General features: G+C 41.2%; 1 protein-coding gene across 1 annotated transcript in view; it reads left to right on the forward strand.

Moving 5' to 3' along the window:
• plcg2 (phospholipase C, gamma 2) overlaps positions 1-20,461 on the forward strand; it is a 32,958-nt gene that overhangs the window by 8,890 nt on the left and 3,607 nt on the right. Inside the window, exons 11-30 of the mRNA XM_017465551.3 lie at positions 58-176; positions 302-387; positions 2,709-2,826; positions 3,395-3,563; positions 6,333-6,428; positions 7,236-7,319; positions 7,459-7,637; positions 8,115-8,315; positions 8,807-8,926; positions 9,095-9,275; positions 9,954-10,022; positions 10,383-10,492; positions 15,974-16,070; positions 16,180-16,246; positions 16,687-16,853; positions 16,978-17,080; positions 17,193-17,396; positions 17,891-18,030; positions 19,113-19,227; positions 19,403-19,582. Coding sequence (XP_017321040.1) covers positions 58-176; positions 302-387; positions 2,709-2,826; positions 3,395-3,563; positions 6,333-6,428; positions 7,236-7,319; positions 7,459-7,637; positions 8,115-8,315; positions 8,807-8,926; positions 9,095-9,275; positions 9,954-10,022; positions 10,383-10,492; positions 15,974-16,070; positions 16,180-16,246; positions 16,687-16,853; positions 16,978-17,080; positions 17,193-17,396; positions 17,891-18,030; positions 19,113-19,227; positions 19,403-19,582 — 2,605 coding nt within the window. The remainder of the gene's footprint in view (positions 1-57; positions 177-301; positions 388-2,708; positions 2,827-3,394; positions 3,564-6,332; positions 6,429-7,235; positions 7,320-7,458; positions 7,638-8,114; positions 8,316-8,806; positions 8,927-9,094; positions 9,276-9,953; positions 10,023-10,382; positions 10,493-15,973; positions 16,071-16,179; positions 16,247-16,686; positions 16,854-16,977; positions 17,081-17,192; positions 17,397-17,890; positions 18,031-19,112; positions 19,228-19,402; positions 19,583-20,461) is intronic.

Genomic DNA, 20,461 nt, shown 5'->3' on the forward strand with positions numbered 1-20,461 from the left:
ACTATAGTACCTTTTACACGAATTTGTAAGTCTTAACTTCAAATTTTTTTCCCCTAGTTCCTTAGCTTTCTGTTCTCCAAAGAGAACTCCATTTGGGACGAGAAGTTCTCTGAATTGTCTAACTTGGACATGAACAACCCTCTGTCTCACTACTGGATCAACTCATCTCACAACACGTGAGTGGGGACCTCTGAGAAGCGTTCACAAAACCACATTTATACACAGTGCCTTGCTTTTTATGAGGTACTTCCTGTGGCAGAGTGTGATGTGTGTCACTTGTTTTTTGTTTTGTTTTTTACAGCTATCTGACTGGTGACCAGTTACGCAGCGAGTCTTCTACAGAAGCCTATGTGCGCTGCTTGAGATTGGGCTGCCGCTGCATTGAGTGTTAGTGACATTAGTACACCTTTATTATATGCCAGCTTTCATGATATAACTTTACTTATAGTTCTAAAGTTCTTACTTATAGTGCTAAAGGGGATTAAAATGAAAGGGGCAGGGGAGAATATTCTTTGACAGTCTGTTCATGCAAATAAGGAAATAAGAACAAGCCTAAGGTATAGTCTGACACCTTATAGATTTCATTTTACTTGATTTACTTGACCCTTTTGCACATTAAAGACACAATGCAGTGCCCCTAACTGACTTTATTTTTTTTTAAAAAACAACCTTTTAACAAAACTTTAACCAAACCAGTTATTTCTTTAACGATTTGTATGAATAATCAATAATGTTGATTATGAAAAATTATCAACATGGATTTTGATATTCGACTATTCAAACGATAACCAAAATGTAAGCACACATAGGCCTCTATTTCTGTGTAGAATCTAATGACATCAATGGGGGCAACAGCAGCACTGAACCTTCTGCACTACACAGCATGGAGTGCAAAGCTGTTTTCAGGCACAGCACTGTTGAGGCAGTTTTAAAGTGATCTAAATTTTAAAATTTATCTATCAGTATCAGAAATTTATCAGTATCTATAATTGGATTCACAGATTTCAATTGCAACGTATAGGCTTTTTCCTTAGATAACTGGAATGGAAACAGAGCCAGATTAAATGTGGAAAAAAGCTTTAATGTCATTTTCGTGCCAAGTTCATGTCTCATGAACACGAGAGCCACAGGTGAGGGTGCAAGTGCAGGTGGACAGGGTTTTAATAAATGTTGCGATCAAAACAAAGACAAGATCCAAAAATAAGTGGAGTCAAGGTGCAGGCAAAGATCAGGCGATCAACAAACAGCATGAATTAGGTCAGGCAAGAGCAAGTCGTGGAGACCAGAAACATCATCAAGAACAAGGGTAACGATCAGTATTCAAAATGCTTGGGAACGACTGGTGAAAATCAACACAAGAGCGTATACTTATCAAGGTGAGAGTAGAGTCACGGTGTTCGTATACAGTGTGTACAGTGTACGTGTGTAATAGTGAGTGCGATCAGTAATCAGGTGAACATGGACATTAGAGTGTCTGTGATGGCTGTGAGTTGCCAACTAGTCCTTGGCAGCCATGTTTGTAGCCCACGCTGTATTCTGGGAGCTGTAGTTCGGCACTGATTCTGGCTTAAAAATGACAAGCAACAACGAGAAAGAAATAAAAAAAAGAAACATTGGTAGTTAGTATGGTACGATGCAGTCTGCACAAAACAAGCATGTGTTTCATAGCAGAAGAAGCATTAAGAATGAAAGCAGCTGAAAGCTCGTGGTTGGTGAGTGAAATGACCATTTTACGTTATAGCCATTTTACGTTATAGCCTCATATTATGTTTCATTCAAGGTGCTTTGTTGTTGTTTTTTTTTTAAACGTTTTTTTATTTAGTCGTAACATACGTGCAGCAATTTCACAGTTTACTGAGGCAGGTTAAGTTTAATTGTTAATTTTTAGCCTGTTGAATTTTGGTTAAGTTTAATGATGAGGAACATCTGTGTGATTAAGTAAACAGCTAAAAAACAAATACATTGAAGTGCTGATCTCATTTGTCATTTGAAGGTGATAAAAAAATTTCAAACTCTTAGCTCAATGCTTTTTGGTCTTTTGCATTTGCACAACTCCTTTCCATGTCTTTTATCCTTGAGCTACTTCAGAATGGATTAAAACGAGCTAGTATTAATGTTTAATCAATTTTTCTTCTCACTCCTGGTCCACAAACACACCATCTATTAACATGCATGGACGTTTGAAATTTGGAACAGTTTGCATGACTTGTGTCATATCAAACGGTGAAGTGGTTAGGGTCAAGGACAGGGTTAATATTCAGACCGTTTCTTACGACTTAATTTGTACAAAACCTCAGAGTGAGTAGAATCCAATCACTTTACCCTAGTTTTCATGAGATCAGGTTGCTTTTATTGTTCTTTACCCTCCAAAAACCAGACTCCTCATGTCTTTCACACTTACCCCATACCCAGAAATGTTGTTTTGGCCAACCTAATAATCCTCTGAAAATATGCGCAAGCAGGAGGAAGTAAACTAGAATAATCCTATTCATTTAGGAATATAACTGATCAAGTAAAATGGGAGTTGAAACACAAATACAATAAATAAAACTGCAAAGTGTCATTCCCGGGAAGTGAATACATTCTAGAGAGGTTTTTGTACTATGGCTTGTCAAAAGTAACTGCTTTGTCACCGCCTACTATAGTTCGGAAGAATATATGCCCATTTAGCTGTCTGCTTTCCTAACTATATTTTTGCTGTAATACAGTGGACTGCTGGAATGGGCCAGAGGAGCCCATCATTTACCACGGATGGACAAGAACCACCAAGATTAAGTTTAAAGATGTGGTGAAGGCTATCAACGAGCATGCCTTTGTAACATCTGAGTAAGTTAAACTTCCTCCCCTAAATATAAGCCGATGTTACATTGATTTGGTTCCTTTATAGATTTCTAGCTTTATTATTGCACCTAGTGTTAAAAATGGGAACTACAGCAAGCTTGAACAGACGCCTACTGGGGCTGGAATCACTCTGCCCCATGCTTGCTCTATGAATGTTTTGTTTATGTGTGGGGGAGGGACCACAGACAGGGTTTTGATATGTTGAAATGATGCTATCGTCTCACAAACTGTGACAATGGCAACAATATGACGTATCTTTCTGTTCGCTTGTTGACAGTTGGTGTACTGCTTATTACAGGAATACTCAAAAAATTCACAGGATACTAGTCTGTAGCAATTTTCTGTTCGCTACATAGTAATGGGTGTCATATTTACACCCAGGCCATTTCCTCTGAATCTCTTCACGTCTTCACAGCACTATGAGTTATTTCACAGCACCCAGTTTATCTTAATCAAAATAATTATATGAAAATGGTCCAATCAAATGCTCGGGAGTCACGTTGATGGCTGATGTGTGTACAGATTTGTGAATGCAGCTTGTGACTGTGGTTAGGTATCCCTTGGTGCTGTCCATAGAAGAGCACTGTGATGTGAAGCAGCAGAAACTGATGGCGCAGTACTTCAGAGATGTGTTCCAGGACAAGCTGCTCACTGACCCAGTGGAGCTGGAAGCGGAGCAGCTGCCCTCACCCACCCAGCTCAAGGGCAAGATCATCATCAAGGTACTCACTATATAACTATATAAGGATTTTAGCAGGAAAGCAGAAGACGTCAGCTTTAATTACAGTGAGGGGAAAAAAGTATTTGATCCCCTGCTGATTTTGTACGTTTGCCCACTGACAAAGAAATGATCAGTCTATAATTTTAATGGTAGATTTATTTGATCAGTGAGAGACAGAATAGCAACAAGAAAATCCAGAAAAACGCATGTCAAAAATGTTATAAATTGATTTGCATTTTAATGAGGGAAATAAGTATTTGACCCCTCTGCAAAACATGACGTAGTACTTGGTGGCAAAACCCTTGTTGGCAATCACAGAGGTCAGACGTTTCTTGTAGTTGGCCACCAGGTTTGCACACATCTCAGGAGGGATTTTGTCCCACTCCTCTTTGCAGATCTTCTCCAAGTCATTAAGGTTTCGAGGCTGACGTCTCGAACCTTCAGCTCCCTCCTCAGATTTTCTATGGGATTAAGGTCTGGAGTGGCCTAGCCAGTCTCCAGGACCTTAATGTGCTTCTTCTTGAGCCACTCCTTTGTTGCCTTGGCCGTGTGTTTTGGGTCATTGTCATGCTGGAATACCCATCCACGACCCATTTTCAATGCCCTGGCTGAGGGAAGGATTTTCTCACCCAAGATTTGACGGTACATGGCCCCGTCCATCGTCCCTTTGATGCGGTGAAGTTGTCCTGTATCCCTTAGCAGAAAAACACCCCCAAAGCATAATGTTTCCACCTCCATGTTTGACGGTGGGGATGGTGTTCCAGGGTCATAGGCAGAATTCCTCCTCCTCCAAACACGACGAGTTGAGTTGATGCCAAAGAGCTCCATTTTGGTCTCATCTGACCACAACACTTTCACCCAGTTGTCCTCTGAATCATTCAGATGTTCATTGGCAAACTTCAGACGGGCGTGTATATGTGCTTTCTTGAGCACCTTGACCTTGCGGGCGCTGCAGGATTTCATTCCTTCACGGCGTAGTGTGTTACCAATTGTTTTCTTGGTGACTATGGTCCCAGCTGCCTTGAGATCATTGACAAGATCCTCCCGTGTAGTTCTGGGCTGATTCCTCACTGTTCTCATGATCATTGCAACTCCACGAGGTGAGATCTTGCATGGAGCCCCAGGCCGAGGGAGATTGACAGTTCTTTTGTGCTTCTTCCATTTGTGAATAATCGCACCAACTGTTGTCCCCTTCTCACCAAGCTGCTTGGCAATGGTCTTGTAGCCCATTCCAGACTTGTGTAGGTCTACACTCTTGTCCCTGACATCCTTGGAGAGCTCTTTGGTCTTGGCCATGGTGGAGAGTTTGGAATCTGATTGATTGATTGCTTCTGTGGACAGGTGTCTTTTATACAGGTAACAAACTGATATTAGGAGCACTCCCTTTAAGAGTGTGCTCCTAATCTCAGCTCGTTACCTGTATAAAAGACACCTGGGAGCCAGAAATCTTTCTGATTGAGAGGGGGTCAAATACTTATTTGGGGGTCAAATACTTATACTCATTAAAATGAAAATCAATTTATAACATTTTTGACATGCGTTTTTCTGGATTTTCTTGTTGTTATTCTGTCTCTCACTGTTCAAATAAACCTACCATTAAAATTATAGACTGATCATTTCTTTGTCAGTGGGCAAACGTACAAAATCAGCAGGGGATCAAATACTTTTTTCCCTCACTGTAGGTTCCAGGTCAATTGTATCAACATATTTTTTGTGTCAGTTTCACTGTCGTTTCACTGAATAATGTATATTAGGATAAATAACTGAATAGGAGAGGTTAAATGAAATCCCAATTCAGCAGACTTTATATATTTATTAACGGTTTAAGTGATGAGGTGAATTTAATAGTTAATATAGATTTGCATTTACTTATAAGGAGCTGAAAGAGATGGAGGAATGACACAGAAATGACAGAAGTACAGATGAAAGAAGGGAAATGGCAAAAGAGGAAGGAAGAAGAGAAATAAGGACCGAGAAAATACAAAATGCTGATAAGCAGATAGAGAGAAAACGAGAAGGAGATGTGAGTGAGAGAAAGGGCAGTCCTGCAGTGTACGTCTGCTCTGTGTGTGTGTGTGTGTGTGTGTGTGTGTGTGTGTGTGTGTGTGTGTGTGTGTGAGTGTGTGTGAGTGTGTGTGAGAGAGAGAGAGAGAGAGAGAGAGTTTAAATCAAGCTGCAGATCAGTCATTTGTAAAGTCCATTGTAAAATGGTTGTAGTTTCAAAAACTATTGAAAAAATAAAACTATATGATTGATAAGAATCTCTGTGTGTTTGCGTGTGCAGTATGTTTTATATATATTTTTTGTCATTGACTGATCAGTGGTTTAGATTTCTGTTTTGCTATTTCATGTTGCCTTTTTCCCCCCTTTTCTGTCTTTCTTTCATTCTTTCTTTCTTTCTTTCTTTCTTTTTTTTTTTGATCTCCACAATGGCCAGAGTGCACCTTAGCCATGTTTTGAAGCTCCAAACAAATAAAACTCCTCATGACCCCATTTAAACATTTTAAGCACTAGCATTCAAAGAAAGCAGGAAGTTAGTCAAACACTGTAACAAATCATTGTTTCCATTGTTTAAGCAGCTATACAGTAAAATCAACATTGGAAACTATATTTGCTGCAGTAGGCATTCAGCCGCTGTCGTATATAAACTGACACAGGAAATACATGGTAGTTATAGGCTGGGGGATTAAGAAGCTGTTTTTGTAGTCTGCTAGGTTGTGATGGTTTGTCTAGGGCTGACATGCGCTCGTCTGCTTCTTCTTTAAAACAGCATAAAAAGCTGAATATCGGTGAGACCTTTGGAAGCAAAGACCTGTCCAGAGGAGAAAAGCAGGGAGAACTTTTCATCTGGGACCCCATAGATGAGGTGCTCCAAAATCTCCTTCATACCACCTTAATGGCTTTGCCTTAAATTAACAGATGATGTTTAATTTACTCCGATTGAACAGAAGTGTGTCGAACTGGATTATATATTCAACTCCAGAATGATTGGTACCCTTCATAAAAAATGTATATATAAAATGAATGATAGATGCAACAAGAGATTTTCCACAACTGAATGTCATTGTCTTGTTGAAATCCCTATCTACATCCTAGTGTTGCCCTCCTGGCAGATGCATCTAGGTGTATGGCTGAAATATCCTGGCGCTTAACAGAAGTAATGATAACATACATTTTCAGCAACTTGACCACCAGCTGCAAAATAGCCCCTGAGGATGACAAACCTGTTGCTGATGTGCACAAGCTTATCTGACCACATGATACATTTGGGTCCTTATACAGAGTGGGAATGTTATATACCTGTAACCACATATTCCTACCTTAGGGAAACAGGAAAAATCTAAACGAACAAGAGAAGTGAGATTAAATTAGGGAACAATAAAAATCAAAGAAAGCAATTAGTTTTTATTCGTATAAAATACTCTTCACAATAATTTTCTCACGTTTTTGAGAAAAATACATTTATATTTTAAATGTTTTATATCAGAGGGAAGTTCCTCCGGTTGTTTGAATGGAAATATGGAGCATTGTGCATAATGATTTATATTATACAATCATTTTTGCATTTTCTCTTGAAGGGTGCCAATAATTCTAGAGTTGACTGTATACTGTATTTACATTCATTCCTACATCGTTTCAGTGTGTATGACAAATGTGTTTACTTGTTTTTTAGAGATGGTATAAGCACTACTGTGTGATCTCCAAAAACAGACTGTACTATGCAGAGGAGAATGAGTCAGATGAGGACTTTGGGAAGGTAATTCAGGATGTAATGATCTTTGTTCTCGAGATCGGTACAATACAAAGTCAAAAATGTAGCCTATGAATTCAGTGAATTTTGCGTCAGGGCTAAGCGTGTGCTGATTGGCTACTGTGTCCTCTGCTCTCATGGTCAGAGTTTAGGCAGCATGGATATGCACCAGTCGGAGCCCTGGTTCCACGGGCGTCTGGCTGAGGGCAGGCAGAGCGCTGAGAGACTGCTGCAGGAATACTGTAGTGAGTCTGGGGGCAGGGATGGAACTTTTCTGGTGCGAGAAAGCGACACCTTCGTTACTGACTGCACATTGTCCTTCTGGTATGTCCAGCAAGCTCAGTATTAAAAGAATCAGATTCAAGTGGTAAATAGTCAATTCAACTGCTTTAGTCCTTTCACTATAACATAGTCCAAACTGTATGGAATCCAAAAACGTATGTGAATAATCATATTGTGAATATTCCTAACTAACCTCTCTTACATAACTGGTCCACACACAGAGCAATATTTCCTAGACACAGTCATCCATTTTGGCACTTCTGTGTAGTTCTGTACATTTCTAATGTAAATAGTTAGCAATTGGGTATTTCCAAATTGTCTGTAGTTAGGTGTGAGAATGTGTGTGCGATTGTGCCCTGAAATTGGTTGGCACTCCATTCATGGTGTTCCCTGCCATGTGCTCCAAGTTCCCTGGGATAGGCTCCAGGCTCCCCCGCGACCCTATGTAGGATAAGCGATACAGAAAATGGATGGATGGATGTTTGGCAATTGTACCATTTGTGTTTGTGTGTTGCGTAGGCGTAGTGGGAGAGTACAGCACTGCCGGATCCGCTCATACTCAGACGGAGGCCACGCCGCATTCTTTTTGACGGAGAACCTGCATTTCCCTAGTGTGTATGCTCTGATCCAGCACTACAGAGAGAACCCACTCCGTTGCCATGACTTCAATTTGCGCCTCACTGACTTTGTGCCGCGTCCCAACATGCACCTTCATGAGGGGTCAGTGATTACTGTGGACACTGATAAGAAAAAGCCTATGAAAATTGTGCCCTGCGTAAACTAATAATTTGTCCAAAAATGAAATATACAATGTTCCTCAAATCTAGTAGCTCAACCAAGGACATGTTTAATGTCTGATATATTTCTTTCGATTAACACTGGAGCGAGAAAATCGCTAACCAATAATGGAAGTCTCACTTATACTGTTTTTTTTGTAAATATCTGCTTCAAACCACATCTGGGTCATAAGTAACATGACATGTTTGTACAGCTTTCCAGCACTCTTCTGTATTGTGAAACAACAGTTTGCTATTTCAGATTTACTGTAATTGTATAATAGTTCCCTACAGTACATACACATCTGTGTCTAAAATACTGTTCCAAGGATGACTACTCACATATCCCCACATAAGCGCTTATTTAAATATGGTTCCAGATGTCTTCATTGTTAAAGCAGCGGTTTGATAATACTGTACTTTTCTCCTATGCAGGTGGTTTTACAGTAACATGAGTCGAGGTGAGGCAGAAGACAACTTACTGAGGATCCCTCGAGATGGAGCCTTCCTCATAAGACAGAGGGAAGAGTCAGACTCTTACGCCATCACCTTCAGGTGCTCTTCTAGCTTCTGTCTTCTTTTTACTCTCACACGCTTGTACTCTTTTATCATATGAGGCTTTAGTACGCTCTTATTTTTGCACCTGTAACTCAGTGTCAGCTGAATTTGTTTGCATGGCTGAGTTTAATGAGGGGGAATGAAACTGCTGGGTTTCTGTGGCAGAGGTGAAGGCATGGTCAAGCACTGTCGTATCCACAAAGAAGGATCCCTGTACGTGTTGGGCTCCTCTAGCGAGTTCGAGAGTCTGGTGGAGCTGGTCAACTACTTCCGCAAGAAACCTCTTTACCGCAAGACCAAACTGCGCTACCCAGTCACACCAGAGCTAGTGGAACGTTTCAGCATGGTCAGTCCTTCTGTCATGTTTCAAAACCAAATTTACAAAATAAAATAACAAGATATCTGCAGCCTGCAGTAGATATATAGTTAGTAATAATTAGGGCTGCAGAAATACAGATAGTAGTATCAGATATTAGACCGATACTGTGATTATTTACTCATACTTTTAAATATGCTTCCATACCAACATCTAATACCATGTGGTACTATGTGACTTAATGAAGAGCAGAGCTGTATCACTGATCCTGGCGATTAAAACTGAGCACGATTGTGCTCACACAAAGGTATTCACAAGCATGGAGCAGTGACGTGACTGTACAGAAAAACTGTCATACCTGAGAGCACTTCACTTCTGTGAGCACTGTGGTGTGCATGCTTCCTGTCCTTTTTGCTCCTGCATTAAGGTTAATACATATCAAATGTGATTACATCTTAAACATGAAACTCAGCACGGGAAGTTCATTTCTAACAGCACATGGCAGCAAGAGCTAAATAAACAGAGCTAGATTAATATTTCATGACACCCCTGATTGATTAATACTAAGTAGGTTACCCATTTCATTATCAATAACGGTATCAATGAGCATCCGAAAATGTCTCAGTGTAAAAAATATGGTATCGATGCAGCCCTAGAAATAATAAGATGGAGCTTTCTGCAAATGGTTTTTCATTTATTTTGTTTCAGACGGACAAATCTGCTTCGATTTATGACAGCAAGCAATATGTGGAGGCCAATGAAATTGAACCATCTCCGGTATGTACAGTCATGCAGCGCACACATTTTGAAATCCGGTGAAGCCCTATGTTACATTATTAGCAGTAGCCTAAGATGGAAGAGTACTTGTTTGCTATCATTGCCTCTCAGATAGGAAATGGATCGTTAGTAAAGAGGAAACGCAGTGTCATGTCTGAGTGTATTTAGATTACTGTGCGTTCTCTCCTCCAGCTGTTTTGCGTTGCAATGTGTGATCTTGCACATTCATATTTGACATGGCAAAGGGCGATTCAGTGTTTTAATTTGAGACACTTTCAAAAACTGTTGAAAGTACACATAAATGTCTAGCTTACTCTGTGACAGCTCCTGATGTTGTAATGATATGTTCCTCCTCTGCAGCCTCAGAGCACAGTGAAAGCTCTTTATGATTACCGGGCCATGCGGCCAGACGAGCTCAGCTTCTGCAAGGGCGCTCTGATCTACAATGTTACCAAAGAGAGCAGTGGATGGTGAGACACTCCAGGTTTTTTTTTTGTAATGAGAGATAATTCAGTTTATTTCTATTTGTTTATAACCTTTAACAATAGACAGCGTCACAAAGTAGATTTAAAGAAGGCTAACTATAGACATAGACCATTAACGAGAAAGCCAGAAGCAATACTACTAAGGAACAACCTGCTAAGATAGAATCAGGAAGAAACAGACTGAAAAGGGGAACTCATACTCTTCTGCGTGAAACCAGATAGTGACGTTTATAAATGTTATACAACCCCAATTGCAAAAAAGTTGGGACGCTGTGTAAAATGTAAATAAAAACAGAATGCAATTATTTGCAAATCTCATAAACCCATATGTTCTTCACAATCAAACATAGAAAACATATCAAATGTTTAAACTGAGGAAATGTACCATTTTAAGATGTGTAGCTGCCGTCAAATTCAAAATGACCTTATTTTCCCCTTAAAATGGTACATCTGGTATCTGAAGTTTGTATGAAATCACGCCTACTTGTAGGCCTGCAGTGGTCAGGTGACATGGCATTTCGCGTGTTGTGTGACTATAAAACAGCACCTGTAAACCACATCATCTGCCACTATTATCTGAAGTGAAGATGCGATTCACAGGCAAAGCTATGCAACTTCTCTTTCCCTTCTCAGGGAGCAGGGTTACATATGTAACCCAGATGTCCCCTTTCAAAGGGAACTCAACGTTGCGTGAGCTTCACGCTGTGGGAAAGACAATACCCACTCTGTCATACTGAGGGTATGGCCTGTTAAAAAAGGTCCGAGCCCGAGGGTTACTACAAGACCCTCGAACTCATGGTGGAATACATTTCCAAACTGTAATATCAAATAATATGTGCGGCACATCCTGTAAGAGTAATCCCTTGGATAAAGCCTTCGAGCAGGTAACGTCCCTAAGTGGAATGAACCCTTATGCCAAGAGGTGTAGCAAGACGACATGCTTCATAAGTGATAGAGATTGCTTCCACTATCCAATTAGAAATGCTCTGCTTTGACATAATGTCACCTCTACTATCACCGCCAAAGCAGACCAGGAACTGTTCTGACTTATGCCACTGTTCGGAGTGGTGGATATAAGTACAGAGCCTTTATTGAATACAGTACAATATCTCTTGTTCTGGTGTGAGGAATGAAGGAGGGCAGAAAGCCTGCAACACTACTGGCTGGGCAGCAGACGTAGGCACTTTAGGAATATAATCCGGCCTAGGACAGATCAAGGCCTTGCCTAATCAAGGGGCAAAATCAAGACAGGAAGGGGCAGCAGAGAGAGCTTGTAGATCTCCTACTCGCTTGAGAGATGTCAGGGCCAGCAGAAGAGCCACATTTAGAGTCAGAAGCTTCTCTGAGGCTGACTCTAAGGGCTCAAATGGGGCTCCTGACAGACCTTCCAGGACCACAGAAAGGTTCCAGTAAGGTATGCGTGGTTTGCAGAGGGGTCTCAGCTGCCTGACACCACTCATAAACCTCGATGTTAGAGGATGTTACCCCACAGAGGCTCCATCAATAGAGGCTTGGCTAGCCGAAATGTTGGCCACGTAGCCCATAATTGTAGAAGGAGCCAACCCTGCTCAGTTGAGAGACCAGAATCTATGAGCCGGTGCCTGGCCAGACCCACAGTGTCCATAGTTCCGGCCAAGGGTGATAAAACAACCCTTTGGTTTGAGACAGTAGATCCCTGCGAATGGGAATCTACCAGGGATTGCCGTCTAGCAGGGATATTATCCCAGAGAACCATAGACCTTTGAGCTGGCCAATAAGGTGCTACTAGCAGCAGACCTAGACGGTATTGGCGAACTCTCACTAGAACTCGTGGGAGCAGAGCGATCGGGGAAAAGGCATACAGACATGACCTCGGCTATGTGTGTACCATGGCGTCCGGCCCTAATGGTGCGGGAGGAGTGAGGGCAAACCACAGCGGGTGGTGTGTTGTCTCTTCTGAGGCGAACACATCCACTTCCACTTGGCCGTATCTCCTCCATACGGACTTCACCACCTGTGGATGGAGTCTCCAATCCTCAGGCCTCAGCTCCTGCCTCAACAGGATGTCTGCCCCACAATCCGATTGCCCAGAATGTACATTGGACTCACTGACAAAAACTTTCCCTCTGCCCAGAGAATAATTAGTTGCACCTGCCTGAACAGCTGGCGCAAACATAACCCACCCTGGTAGTTGATATGAGACCACCGCTGTATTATCGGTTACAACTAACACATGGTGACCTCTCAACTGAAGAAGAAAGAATTTCAATGCTAGGAATATGGCCCACATTTTTAAGCAATTTATATGCCACTCTAGATGAAGGCCGGTCCAGAGACCGTGAGCTGGACAACGTCTAAGACTGAGCCCCAGCCCATGAAGAAGGGATCTGTCATTAACGTCTTGTAATAAGGAGACTCCCCTAGAGTGTGACCTGAGGCTAGAAACCGGAGACACCTCCAGATTCTCAGAGCACGTAGGCATCGCCACATGACACTGATTACTCTCAGGGGTTTTGTTCTGCCGAAGAAACCCCCAACTTTTCAGCCACGGTCTCATGTGCAATAGGCCCAACAGTATGACGTTGGCTGCTGCTGCCGTAAGCTCCAACAGTCTCTCATAGAGACTGGAGGGGATGCCCAGACCCAGCTTTATCTTGCTCAATGTTGATAGGATTGACCCAATGTGTGTTGGGGATAGATACGCCCTCATCATAGTAGAATCCCATATGACTTCTAGAAAAGTCATCCTCTGCACTGGAGAAAGCATACTTTTCCTGGGGTTCAACTTGAGCCCAAAGTTCCTCATGTGGGCGAGAACAACTTCTTGATGTTCTGGATCGTGCTAGAATTATCCATTTGTCCATGTAGTTTAGTACACGGATGCTCTGGAGTCGCAAGGGAGCCAGAACGGCATCCATGCACTTTGTAAAGGTGCAAGGGGACAAAGGTAGCCCGAAGGGAAGAACCTGTTATTGGTATGCGTTGCCTCCAAACATGAACCTCAGGAACTTCCTATGACTGGGCAATATTACTATGTGGAAATATGCGTCTTTTAGATCGCTCGTCACAAACCAGTCCTTCAACTGAATCTGTGGAACAATAAGTTTGAGTGTCAACATCTTGAACCTGTATGCCCGATGAGTATGGTTCAAATAACGTAAATCTAAAATTGGCCGAATACTCTCATCTTCTTTTGCAGACCAGGAAATAATAGCTGTAAAGATTTCCCTCCCTCAGAGAAATGGGTACATGTTCTATGGCCCCTTTGTCCAAGTGAGATCTTAATTCCTGCACTAACGGGCTCTGCTCTGTGCTGGCTACTGTGGTGAGCACACCTTTGGACCAGGGGGTCGAGCTCTGAACTGGACACGGTGACCCTTTTCTATGGTAGACAGAACCCATGGAGTCAAATTTGGCAGTAGTTTCCATGCTGCCAGGTGGTTTTTAGTGACATTAACTTTTTCCCATTCTGTTCGATGGAAAGCATCAGATTTTTGTTGCCCTGTGACAGCTTGCTGACCAGAGAAGACTGAAAGTTTGGGACGACATTGGCTGAGGGGGTCTACAGTAATTCTGGGGGCTAACTGCCCTAACAACCTCACGTCCCCTGATACGTCCCTCTGTGGCCCATCAGGACCGCTCCTTCTTTGCCTGCTTGGCATTGATGCTCATTCTTAGATCAGGCCTACTAGCGGGCTGCGAATATGGCCGTCTGGTCCCCCTGGCTTTCCGTGGGGGGAGTTGCATGCAGAATGCATACAGTTGCATTCTGTGCCCCCCTCACAATAGTGTGGGCGAATTCGACACAAAAGGGAAGGAACTGGCTTAATGCCGCCGTTTGCTGTTTAGCCTCGCGAAACCCGTCCGCAATGACGCTAACCACACTGCCGAACAGACTGGATGGTTCAACAGGGCGTCCAGCAGGGAGACCTTATCCTTGTCCCCATGCTTGAGAGATTGAGCCATAGGCACCTCTTGGATCCAATTCCCTTCCCACTGTCGAGCTCATTCAGCAGGTCTGCCAGGTAGGCCTGCAACACCGCCATTACATTTGGTGACCCACAAGCGAGAACCGCTGCTGCATAGGCTTTGTCAACCATCGCTGAGATGGTCTTACACTGCTTGGATGGCAAAGCCGGCACCCCCAAAATTCCCTGCTGTCGATGGCGAGAACTAGCTCGCAACCACCTCCTGGCATAGCCAAATACCTGTACTGTTCATTCCCCACGATGGCTGAATAATCTGACGTTGCAGGGTTATAAACACGGCTGGTGTACGGTTTTCCCTAGAAGCGCGATATTTCATCATGCACTTCTGGAAAATTTTTCTGGAGATTTATTTTTACTGGGGAGAAAGAGCTCATCCAGCCTGCTACGGGCCACTTCCTCTTCCCCAGGCCAGTCTGAACTCAGTTTTTCTTCAGCCCTAATGATTACTTCGAGCAGCTCTTTATATGATTTCAGAGCTGCTCTCCATTTGTGGTGAACTGGCTCACCTCTCTGGCTCCTTGGAGTCAGAGAGGGTGGGTTGATCCTCTGTACCAGAAGGACGAGTCGCTACACGAGCTCCAAAACCCGGAAGCAGAGAGTCGGACAGAGCAAGAGATAGAGCAGTGCTTGTCTCCGGTTCCTCCTCCAGATCCATACGGGATCCTCTGAGCCCCGAGGCTCCAAAACCCAACTCCCTGTGGCTGAGGAGAACGAGCTGAGAGCGGAGCTGCCTAATTGTGAAGCATTCACAATGTGCTCAGTCAGCTGCAGCCTCATGCTCCACTCCCAAATACTTCACACAGAAAGTGTGTCCGTCCTCCCAGTAATGAAACAGCAAAGAGCAGGGAGTAACACACTTCCTGAACTCTCTGTGACTCATACTCTCAAAGAGGTGAGGGACAGAAAACTAAAGATATAATTTTTTTTGAGTCCCATATAACGTGCATTTTACAGCAGGTTTGACAATATTTCACCTGAAAAAAAGTGTTGCCAGCTAAATGGAGGTCTTTCTGCGGTTTTCCGGCAAAATAAAAGCCACAAAGTTTAACAAATAAAAGTGAATTAACTCAGAAACATATTACTGTTATATTACTATTTGTACCCCCAAATAAAAATTATTTTGTTAAGTATTATATATTATTCAGTGCAGAAGTAATTATATATATATATATATATATATATATATATATATATATATATATATATATATATATATATATATATATATATATATATGCTATTGTCTCCTATGTACCTCTATAGAAGTTTACCCTGCTAAGGTTTACTTAAACTCAAAAATGGATGTATATGCATGAACACAACTTTTGTTTTAGGTGTGGATGCTCATTAATTAAAAGCTATGATAATGTAAAATAATGTCAAATTAGTAGTTCCTAAAAGACTCTAAGAGACTCTCTCTCTGTCTCGCTCACTTCTCTCTCTCTCTCTCTCTCTCTCTCTCTCTCTCTCTCTCTCTCTCTTTCTCTCTCTCATGCAGGTGGAAAGGTGATTATGGTGGGAAAGTGCAGCTCTATTTCCCATCAAACTACGTCGAAGAGGTTGTAAACTCTGCCGCTGAGGAGCAGAAAGACCTTGTAAGAAAGACCTGTCTCATTTTCATGCAAGAGCTTTATTCCACTGTATATGTGATGATGTAAAATCATTTCAATTAATATTTAATTAACAAATGTGCTTCTCTTTCAGTCTGATGAAGATAATCCATTGGGTGACTTGTGTAAAGGTGTACTGGATATTTCCAAGTGTAACGTTGGTAAGAGTTTCTTTAATGTTTAAAGAAATGAAAAGAGAAAAGAAAAGAGGCGAGAATAAAATTAAATTCTATTTTGTGCTTTACAGTTGAGTGCCAAAGTTTGCATAGGTTTTTCTAGTTTTTACAGCTGTTTCTGTAACAAAAAATGCTATAAATGTAGCTGATTAAAATTCCTGAATAATGTAAATGTGCACTTTTCTTGGGTCTAATGCCTGGATTTTTTCATTCCCGCTCCCTTGTAATTATTCACCTTGATTATAAAGATAACTGTTGCTTAATTTCTGTAATATTTGGGTGATTTTGTTTTCACTCAGTAACCAGAAAACAGGGGGATGTAAACTTTTGCGCTCAATTATAAATACTTATATTCTTAAGTACATTCACACTGCGCTGGTGTGTTTCATGCAAATTTAATACCACCTTTCTGTCGGTGTCCTCAGTGCGTTCAGCCAAACACGGGAAGCCTGTGGTGGTGACGCTGCAGAGTAAGGACGGTAAAGAGAACACAATGCCGTTCCACTTGGCCACAGAGACCACAGAGGAGCTGTACGAATGGTACCAGGTGGCCTGGGACATCACTCAGAGAGAAGGGACCCGTGAGTTTGAGGTAATAATAATAATGTTATACAAAAAAATAATAATAAAATAATAATTGTACAAAAAATATGCGTAAGAATAAAGCCAGAAGATCATTCGATCAATAGTATTCAGCCAATATTTTCTTCATACAGCAAAAGCAGCAGGAAAAGGTGGAGATCAGAGACGAGGTGGCGAAAGAAATGTCTGATCTGGTGGTGTACTGTCAGCCACGCAGCAAAGACAAGGATCGATTTGGTAGGTTTAAATTTCTCCTTCATTTTATTGAAATTGGCTTGCATGTCAGTAAACTTCATGCAGCCAGGAAATAATGAACTAACTGACTTTGTGTCTCTGTGCTACCTATAAGACAATTACAGCTATAAAGAGGTCCGCTCTTTTGTGGAGAATAAGGTTCCCAGCAAGAGCAGGTCAAGAGAATTCCTGAAGTATAACCGCAGAGCCCTGAGCCGCATCTACCCCAAAGGCCAGCGGGTGGATTCCTCCAACTATGACCCCTATTTTCTATGGATGTGCGGCTGCCAAATGGTAGCACTCAACTTCCAAACTGTTGGTGGGTGAAATTGGAAAAGCATGGCATGCATTTCTGAAATGTGACATGTTTTTATATATATTTATATTTATATATATTTATATATATATATATATATATATATATATATATTAGTCTGCTGTGAATTAAAAACATTCCCCAGGTTGATTGTTGTTTATTATGTCTGAGAACCTATATTTGAAAGCTGGGGTCAGGTGTTAAACATTCAATTAAATTTTTATTTGCAGAGCACTTTTAACAATGGACAATGTCCCAAAGCAGCTTTACAGAAAATATAATAAATTCAGGATATAGATTTTAAATGTATGAATTTGTCCCTAAAGAGCAAGCCAGAGGCGACGGTGGTAAGGAAAAACTCCCTGAGACGCTATGAGGAAGAAACCTTGAGAGGAACTAGAGTCAAAAGGGAACCCAACCTCACCTGGATGACACCGGATAGTAAAATTATAGATATAGATAATATAAATTCTAAAACTTGTCTCCTTTCTGTTCAGATAAGTTTACTCAGCTGAACAGTGCCCTCTTTAGCCTGAATGGAGGCACAGGATATGTACTACAGCCTGAGCTCATGCGTGCAGACTCCTATGACCCTCAGGAGGAGAACACCACCGTTAAATTCACCCTCTCTGTCAGGGTAGGACTATGATCTATTATTATATTATCATTTTTTTTACACACTTGCCTTCCTACAACGTTCTTTCTATATATTTCAGTTTTTCTATTTTCCTGATGCTGTGGTAGACAGAAAGTCATATGCACTGTAGTTATAAACTAGTTAAAACCTATAAAAGCATTATTAGTGCTACTTTAGATGCTTGTGGTTAAGTTGCATGACCGCTTATGTGGAATCATTATTCCAAGCACATGCTTACATAGAATCGAAACTTTAAATATATGCAAATATTAACCATGGTAGTGAAAAATTTCCTGTCATATTTATTTCCTGGTAAGCTGCTAAGAGCTTTTTTATTCTTTTCACTCACAGACCCCAGACGATTTACAAATTGATTCAAATTTCTTTGAATATTAACAGAATTACAACACTAATTATATTACGTTTAATCATTTTTAGGACATGAATAACTTCTTGAATGATTTTTAAACCCATTCGGTTCCAGTGACCTGTTGACCAGATGTTTAAGAAAAATCATGACAGGCATGACTAAAACATGACAGGGGCATGCTGTTCTAGGAAAATAATCAACCGTGGGGTGGTGTGAGGTGGCCTGATGCGAATTTGCATGTTACCACCTGAAGTTAGTTATTTTCCAATAACAGAAAGTGTTTTCTTCCTTTTATACCAATACACCAATGTGCATATGTTAATAGATTTTTTTTAATTTAATATAAAGAACACCACGTTATACTTTTTACCCATGTAGAGTTACATTTAATGTTGAGAAAGTTAGTTCCTATACGTTATTCTTTACGTTATTACCGCTAGAACAGTTGCTCCCTCGCCAACCTTTATTTTTTTTTCTCTCATGCGAAAGAAATGTAGTTTGTTAGCGAGAAACTGCAAAGTCCTCTGTCCTGAAGACTTTCTGAGACTCCTTGCAGAAATGCAAACACTCCCACTATATTATATTATAGAACTATAATTAAGTCATTATTATAACAACTATCAAATATTAGTAATGATACCCACCATTGTTTTGTGATTAAAACTGTAAGAAAAAAAAAAATCACAGACCCCCATGTGTACATTTGCTGTAGGTGTTAGCAGCCAGACATCTGCCCAAGACAGGCCGCAGTATCTCCAACCCCTTTGTGGAGATCGAGCTGTGTGGCCAGACCGACGACACCTCCAAGTTCAAGACCACAGTCTGCCGTAAGAAATGGGGGACAGATGATAGTTTAGCGAACCGGTTTCTTAAAGACTGTAATCGTGAATGTTAATAAACCTTTTGAAGTAAATGTTGGTTGGTGTTGATGATTCAGCTGAGCCTGTAACAGTGTGTGCAGCATTTCAGTGTGTGTGTTTGTGTGTGTGTGTGTGTGTGTAGATGATAACGGATTGAACCCCGTGTGGCTCGGACCTCACCGACAGGATTCAGAGACCGTCACATTCACCGTGTATGAACCAGAGCTGAGCTTCCTGCGCTTTGTGTTGTTTGAGGAGGACATGTTCTCAGACCCCAATTTTCTCGCTCAGGCTACCTTCCCGGTGAAGGGAATACGCACAGGTAAGACACAGGAAATATCCGTGAAATATCAGTGGTAAAAATAAAAATAACAACCAAAATAAAACAGTTTAAACTGTAGTGGAAGACGGGAGCTCTAGCTGCAAATGGAAATTCATGTGAAATGGAGAACGATATTCCGATCACATTTTCTTTGAAAGTTTTTGGAATATTCTGGAAATTGCTGACTTTATACAGGCTGTAATGATTGTCTGGGTTCTGTCAAATCTATCTAGGAAACAAAATGCATTTTGATTAAATGATAGGAAACAAACTAGAAAACATCCCCCATCTTATCAGTATGTGGAATCATTATTCCAAGCACGTGCTTACACGGAAGTAACAGTATCTCCTTTTGCTCCATTAAATAAAAGTTTTCAAAGGGATCTAATATGTTGTGTTCTCCCCACGTATGTAAAGTCCCCATAAAATCAAAATGGAAGTTTTGTGGCTTTTAGTACGAATATGTCGGCCTTAAGGTTATCTAGAAGCTAGTGTGCTCCAAAACAATGACAAAATCCTCATTTAGAAGATGTATGCATTGACAATGTACAGTCTCTCTCTACCACCAATATGTAGTACAGTTTTGATGACATCATTCTGCACTTCAGCTTCTTATCAGAGTCTCTCTCTAGAATCTGAAGTGTTCCGTCCCTAACGTTATAAAAAATCACCTTGCTGTTGAGCGAGAGAATCATATCGGCAAGCACGGGTCGTGAATGTGTTTTTACTTTTTAAAGTCGTTTTTACACCGACTGTAAGTTGGTTAAGAAGGAAATGGCTTGAATTCCTTCACTTTGCTTTGAAGAAGGAATTATTTGCACCAGCTCACAGCTTTGTGACAGACATTTTTTCCAATGGTACTAACTGCCAAGTACGGTT

This window comes from Ictalurus punctatus, chromosome 4, assembly GCF_001660625.3.
Source record: "Ictalurus punctatus breed USDA103 chromosome 4, Coco_2.0, whole genome shotgun sequence".
In the NCBI taxonomy this organism is placed as follows: Eukaryota; Metazoa; Chordata; class Actinopteri; order Siluriformes; family Ictaluridae; genus Ictalurus; species Ictalurus punctatus.